This window comes from Octopus bimaculoides, chromosome 1 (assembly GCF_001194135.2).
Source record: "Octopus bimaculoides isolate UCB-OBI-ISO-001 chromosome 1, ASM119413v2, whole genome shotgun sequence".
NCBI lineage: Eukaryota > Metazoa > Mollusca > Cephalopoda > Octopoda > Octopodidae > Octopus > Octopus bimaculoides.
In genome coordinates this window covers 130,734,234-130,742,212 of record NC_068981.1, presented here as the reverse complement: position 1 = coordinate 130,742,212, position 7,979 = coordinate 130,734,234, and the positions used below count along the sequence as shown (strand labels likewise).

At 36.0% G+C, this 7,979-nt stretch overlaps 1 protein-coding gene across 3 annotated transcripts in view; it reads left to right on the top strand.

The window, feature by feature from the left end:
- The window catches only part of LOC106868391 (low-density lipoprotein receptor class A domain-containing protein 4), a 149,328-nt gene that overhangs the window by 12,566 nt on the left and 128,783 nt on the right, over nt 1–7,979 (top strand). For all 3 annotated transcript variants that reach the window (XM_052970658.1, XM_052970640.1, XM_052970634.1), the window contains exon 2: nt 504–536. In XM_052970658.1, coding sequence (XP_052826618.1) covers nt 504–536 — 33 coding nt within the window. The remainder of the gene's footprint in view (nt 1–503; nt 537–7,979) is intronic.

Sequence of the window (7,979 nt, the reverse complement as noted above, 5' to 3'; positions counted from 1 at the left end):
TCTGATTTGGCAGAGTTTCTACAGCTGGATGCCCTTCCTAACGCCAACCACTCAGAGAGTGTAGCGGGTGCTTTTACGTGCCACCGGCACGAAGGCCAATCAGGCGGTACTGGCAATGGCCACGCTCAAAATGGTGTATTTTATGTGCCACCCGCACACAAGAGCCAGTCCAGGGGTACTGGCGACGATCTCGCTCGAAAATCCTACAAAGGCCAGTCAGGCGGTACTGGCTTGTAAATATATTGCCTTTAGTGCTATCTGTTAGTCTGTCTTTTCTCTCTGTCCATCTATCTGTTTGCCTTTTTTTGACTAACTTTCTATTTGGAACTTATCAACTTTGCTCTCTATTTTCCACTCTCTGTTGGTTAGCCCCTCTACTCTGCTCCTTTTCTGTAACTCTGGTATTAACTCTCTCTCTGACCTTCTCTTTCCTCTCCTCTCTTGTTCTCAAATTATCTTCATTAACAACAAATAATGAATTCTCTCTCTCTCTCTGTTTTCAGTGTTGCTGCTGTTTCGTACAGTGTTAGCTGAAAGTAAGTTATACACTAAACTATTTATATATATATATATATATTGAAAGAAAGAAAATGGAGAATAATGGATGTATAAATAATTTATTTGTATGATATAAAGATGTTGAAATTTTTTATAAAAACAATACAAATATATTACAAATCGTAAAGCTCTTAAAGAAATGGCAGATGCCAAAAACCAACATAAATGTTTCTTTCAGAATTAATAATATATATTACTATAATGTATCGTCGTGACTTTCTCCTTATATGATTGTGATTAACCAGTGAAATTTTGGGATTATTGAATCCCTAATGAGACCTGACATCCTCGAATTTACTGTATATATATATAAATATATATATATATATATATATATATATATATATATCTTTCTCTCATTCAGTTTCATACCATCGTTGTTGTTGTTATGTTCACTTTTCCATGTTACCATGAGATGAATGGAACTTATTTAGGTAGGGAGTATTTTATGCTCGAATGCCCTTCTTGCTACCAACTCTTTTGGATGTCTGTTATAATATGCAGCGATACAATGTATCAATTCTAAAACTGTATCTCTCTCACACACACACATTCCAACTTATGTATAATGCCTGTTAAAATCCCACTTTTATAACTGCTATACTTTATACATATTTTCTCAGTTCTTTTGAAAGAATTTTTTGTATCCAGAATTTGTGAAGAAAGAACTGGGCATTTTGCAAGTGTATCTACATGAAGCATCATCCTATGAGGATGTTGAGTCATTCCTTTTGCAGGACTTGAGAACTGTCTGAAGTGAAGGAGTACAGCATTGAGAAACTAGACACCTCAGCATGGGATACAAGTCCAACTGACTTCTGCAACAGGAGCAGATGGTTTCTGTAATACGTACAGCTGAATTTTGCATGAGATGCAGTTCACTTCTTTAATGAGTGCAGCTGCTTTTATGATTGCAGTTGGCTTCTACTTTCCTTGGAAAATAAACCACGTCCAGTCAGCTTGATTTTGAAAACAAGATACCAGCAGTCAAATACTAAGGAAGAGATATAACCTTTATGTTCCTATATAACTCTGCATGTTTTATATATTTTCTGATTTATGACTCAATCTGTTTGTCACATAATTACTACTTTATAACATGACTGGCAGTTCGATATCAAAGCTGGGTTAGCTTTACTTGGCTGGATACTTGACTGCGAGACTTTATAGTTGGACTTGAATAATACCTAGCAGATATTTAAGCATGTATATCGAAACAATAATTTATCTAGTGCGAAGCAAGTAATTTTGAATTGAGCCTTCTTTTTGGTTGTACTGTTATTCATTTAGTGAGTGGAGTCACAGTCCTTCATCAGACTGTGTTCATGTTTGTGTTCAGTAGTTGGACAGTCAGAATTCCATTACTGCTATGTTCTAAGCTTGTGCAAATGTAAGTTCATTGTAGGTTTAAACTTTCCAGTGAAATATGCCTCACTTATTCAGAAGTTAAATGCATCCATATTCTTTGTTCAAATCTTAGCTAGTATTTCTCCTTTACGAGAAAGTCAGTGTTGGAACTCAGTACTAGAAGTGGCTAGCGAGAATGTCAGATGTTTTTCAGACAAATTGGGCCTTATAAGTGGCATGCACTCATAGCCAGCCACTTGCATAGATGGGACTTGTTACATCCACTATATAGGAAAGAGTAAAGAAAGCATTCACCAGTATTGCACATAACCGCTCAGCTGAATGAAAATCTGTTATATGCAATAAAAGCAGTGTTAAATTGAAATAGCCATCTGTGTATCATACTGAATGTAGATACATCATTGAAAGGCAATTTACTGTAGTATTCATCCAGAGATAACATTGCTCATGAATGTACTGTCCTAGTTTAAAGACAATATATGTTATGTATGTATTTGAGGGAGATGAAAATTGTTCTAGCTGTGGCTAGCAAGAACACTAATTCAGCTTAACTGGCCTTACAAGTAGCATGTACTCAAAGCCAGCCTCGTACCGAGATGAAATTTGATAAATCTCTGATAAATAGGAAGCTTAATGCATTCTACACTGATTCCTATATCGTAGAGGTGACAAATCACATCTAGGCATGTGGCTGGCTGTGAGTACAAACCATTGATATAGTGCAAGAAAACTGAAATACATTCTGTGTTCTCACCGTCTGAAGTTCTCTTGTGTTCCTCTGAACATTCATCATAGACATTATTTGACATTGCTTGAGATTTTAACCTGGTTCCTGAATTCTTGACAATATTACAAAATAAATGCATCATTTGTGTTCAAGTCTGAGGGGAGTTTGTAAACAGAATGTGTCGTATGATCATCGGAAAGGAGTATGGTGACATTACCTGAAGAAACAACTGCATTAGCATTAGGGATACTAGCTGCACCTTTATATAGATAGGACATTGGCAAGTAATAGACTGATCGGATACTTCTATCTAATTCCACCAGTAATATCGAGGAAGCTAATTCCAAATTCTTGTTAAGAAATCCTATGAAGAAATAGAAAAATAGACTGCTTTATGATCTCTTGTGAGTATTATATATCTGTATATGTATGTATGTATGTATGTATGTATATATATATATATATATATATATATATATATATATATATACACACACAAACACACATACATACTTTAGTATAGTATTGGTATATGTGTATGTGTGTATACATATGTGCGTGTGTGAATGCATGTCATTATATATACAAAATGGTACTCAATAAGAAGAGTTGAGAAGCATATACATGTTGGTACTTGTTTTTATATTTGTGTGTGTGTGTATACACATGTATATATGTATTTATTTGTGTGTGTGTGTGTGCATATGTATGCATATCATTAGTGGATCATATATCCTTAAAAGAAGCACACTTTAACCCTTTAGCATTTAAACCGGCCCAAATATTCTACCTGTTCTATGTTCAAACTGGCCGGATCTGGCTTTGCACACTTATCCTACAATATCATTCTAAGAATAAGCAACTACATCCCCAAAATTTTAATGCTACAATGTCTTTGCATGATTAACCCTTTAGTGTTCAGATTACTCTGTTAAATGTAATACTTTTTCACTCAAATTGTTTTGAATTAATCATGCATTATCTTATAGCTTTGAGGTTTCAATGATGTGATTGTTTATTTTTAGAATGTCAATGTAGGTTAGATGTGAGAGGCTAGATATCACCAGTTTGAATATAAAACATGTAGAATATATTGGGCCTGATATGGCCGGTTTAAACACTAAAGGGTTAATTCAAAACAATTTGATTACATAAGCATTACATTTGACAGAATAATCTGAATGCTAAAGGGTTAAGGGAATAAGCAGTAATGTATTTTAGAGTGACCAATCTAGACAGTGTTGGAATGTTCTTTGTTGAATAACTGATGTCATGAAGTTCCATGTTATCTAACAGATGGTGGCTTTTGTGAACATGTAGAAGCGCATAGTGTTGGTTCTCCTATCGATTATAAACCACATGGTGGCCTTTGTTAGAAACTCTGTGTCCAGGTCATGAATGGATCGTCAGTGGATCATATTTCTGAAAAAGAAGCACACTCTTAAAGATAGTGCAATGATGTTTATTGATATGCAGTTAAATATATGACCAGACATATATTTAACTGCATATAAATGTATATATATATATATATATATATATATATAAACTGAAAGAAGCCTGTCATATGTATATATATATATATATATGTGTGTATCTGTGTTTGTCCCCCCACCACCGCTTGACAACTAGTGCTGGTATGTTTACGCCCCCATAACTTAGCGGTCTGGCAAAAGAGACTGATAGAACAAGTACTAGGCTTGCAAAGAATAAGTCCTGGGGTCGATTTGTTCGACTAAAGGCAGTGCTCCAGCATGGGCACAAACAAATGACTGAAACAAATAAAACAATAAAAGAACACTATATAATATACATATGCACACACATTACATATATACATACATTATATATATATATTATATTGTGTGTGTGAATATATATATATATATATATATCCCAATTCCCATACAATCAAAAATATGTCTGCCTCTCTGTGTATGTTTATGTATGTCTTGTTTGGATATACTTGATCTACAGTTCCCCAGTAGCTGTGGTACAGTTGTTCCTCTTATTTTTCTTTTTCTTTTTCTCTATTTTTATTTATTTATTTATTATTATTTTTTTGTTTGTTTTTTTTTTTTTGTTTTTTTTTTTTGCTGTTATCTTTTTTATCTTTTAAGTAGCAGCATTGATTTGGTCGGTGGAATAGCTGCAACAAACTGAACTTGGTGCCAAGATCTGCCTGAATAAGGTGATGGCACTCACAGAAATATGAAAGTTATGTGCCAGTCTTACAACAATGATAGAAAAGTAGAGTGAGTTTGTGAGCAAGCAATAAGGGAGAGGGATGGATGTGTGTTTGTGTGTGTGTGTGTTTGTGTGTGTGTGTGTGTGTGTGTGTGTGTGTGTGTGTGTGTGTGTATCACTACAGCAGCAACAGTAGTAGCAACAACAATAGCTATCTGCTGCTAAGTTCTCTCTTTTCAGTCCTTCCAACACTTTTTGCTGGTTATCACATCTTACCCTCGCCTACCCATTTTTCCTCTTTTCTATCTCCTCTCTCTTCTGATGTGTCAGTCTCTCTCCCCCCCCTCTCTCTCTCTCTCTCTCTCACTCCTCGTTCTTTCTCTCTTCTCTCTCACTTCTCCCTCTTTCTCTCTTCTCTCTCACTTCTCCCTCTTTCTCTCTTCTCTCTCATTCTCTCAGATATATTCATGGATATGTATATTGAGTTCTAACATCAGGTTATTAGTATCACGATATCTAACCAAAATAGTAATATTAATATACATAAGTCATCATCATCATTGTTTAACGTCTTTCCATGCTTTCCATGCTGGCATGGGTTGGACGGTTTGACTGAGGACTGGCAAGCCAGAAGGCTGCACCAGGCTCCAATCTGATCTGGCAATGTTTCTACAGCTGGATGCCCCTCCTAACACCAACCACTCTGAGAGTGTAGTGGGTGCTTTTTACATACCACCGGCACAGGAGCCAGTCAGGTGGTCCTGGCATCGGTCACGTTCTGATGGTGCTTTTTACATGGCATGGCACTGGCACAAGAGCCAGTCAGTGGGTACTGGCATCATCCACGATCGGTTGGTGCTTTTTACGTGCCATATATATATATATATATATATATATATATATATATATTATGTGTGTGTGTGTGTGTGTGTATATTGATATGTATGTACATAGATGGATGGATGGGTGGGTCTGGGTTTGGATGGATGGATGTACAACAGACTTCCACACAGTTTCTGTCTACCAATTTTACTGAAAAGATATTGATCAGTCACAATGTGAGACTGAACCTGAGACCGTACAATTGCAAAGCAAGCTTCTTATCCACACAGCCATGTCTGTACCTATAAACGTAAATTTTTGAAGAAAATTGGATTGTTTTCCTGTCACATATGTGATATGTATAGTTATGAAATGAGCGAATCAAAAGCGAAATGATGGGTATGATAGATGTTAGGGGTACCATTCTAAAGAAATATCCATTAGAAAAAACTACATTCTTTATAAATAGTAAATTGAAACTGGAAGGAATAATTAAGATATTTGTGCATGTGTTACTCTATTAATCTATTATTGATTTCAACCAGAGAATGTGGCCATGCTAGGGCAATGTTTATTATTATTATTATATGTTTATTCATTCTGTGTAATTTTGAAATGTGGTATTATAGTGAAGTGAAATGGTGGGAGTAGTAATGACAAAAGCACCTTCACTTTTTTCTACTATTGATAATAACAATTTCCCACATTGGCACAAGGCCACATGTTTGTAGAGGTGGGAGTGAGTGTAGTCAATTGAATGGAATATCTAGTACACAACTAGTAGTTATTATATCACACTCACTCACTTTTACTCCCTCCCTCTGCCCCCTCTCTTATAGCTGTATAGAAAATCTCTGAAATGATGGCATCTAGAAAAAGAGAAACATCAAAATAATGGCCCTTTTTTTTAAATAGTAAAGAAAACTGATCACAAGCTGAGTTTATTTGTTTACATCTGTAATTGTTTTCTTTTGCTTGTTCCACTCATTGAACTTCAGCCATGCCAGGCAACTGTCTTGAAGAGTTTAGTCAAAGATGTCAACCCCAGTACTTATATTTTTAAGTGCTGGTACTTATTGTATCGATCTCTTTTGCTGAACTAATGAGTTACTGGGACATAAACAAATCAATGCCAGTTACCTAGCTGTTATTGGAGAGTGGACAAACATAGATAGTAAAACACTCACATGTAAATCTATATATATATATATATATATATATATATACTGTCTACCAAATTCACTCGCAAGGCATTGGACGGACGGTCCAGAGCTATAGCAGAAAACACTTGCCCAAGGTTCTGTACAGTGAGGTTGAACCTGAAATCATGTGGTTACAAAACAAGCTTCTTAACTGCACAGCTATGCCTGATTCCCTCATCCTCCAAATGATTTACTGAGCAATTAACAATGGTATTCATTATGATGTTCCTCTGTTTCTTAATTATTGTACCATCCTTCATTTACATAATTAATGCTCTTAAAAAAGAAAACCTTCCTATACTGTGGAAAAATTTACAGTAAGTACCATTTCAAAGCCAAGGATTTCTAGAAGTTATCCATAGTCTTTGTCCTGAAAATCCTTCAGAACAGGCCAGCCAGTTCATTCTCATCAATGTCCAGCCTTTCCTTCTGAATGTTGTTGCTCTTTTCTATCTTTTAATCTTCTATACATTGCTAGCATTGAACTTCCACTAACTGCAATGCCTGACAATATTCCAGATGCCTGGACTCCATTCTTGGTCTTTGCTTGACCTAGGATTGCAGTTCTGTTAAAGAGATAAGCTGTGTAAAAACTTGCTTTATAAACTGAGACTTCTCTCAGTACATATCTACACATCAACAGCCATGGCATATCAAACACCCTGAACAAAGAGTGTTAGCAGCAGATGGGACTGCATGACCACTGAAATAAGAAGTAAAAGACTAGTTACTTCAATTTAATTAGACATAAACTGAGGCAAGGTATGATAGTCAAGCAGTAAATTAAGAATGAAGCAGTATAGGTATTTCCTACTTCTTTCCAACCTTTAAGGGTAGCTTACTCTTAGCCCATTTGGCTACTTTGCTTGTAACCTTGTCCTACTTCCCATTCGGCTACTTTGCTTGTAACCTTGTCCTAGTTCCCATTCGACTACTTTGCTTGTAACCTTGTCCTAGTTCCCATTCGGCTACTTTGCTTGTAACCTTGTCCTAGTTCCCATTCAGCTACTTTGCTTGTAACCTTGTCCTAGTTCCCATTCGGCTACTTTGCTTGTAACCTTGTCCTACTTCCCATTCGGCTACTTTGCTTGTAACCTTGTCCTAGTTCCCATTCG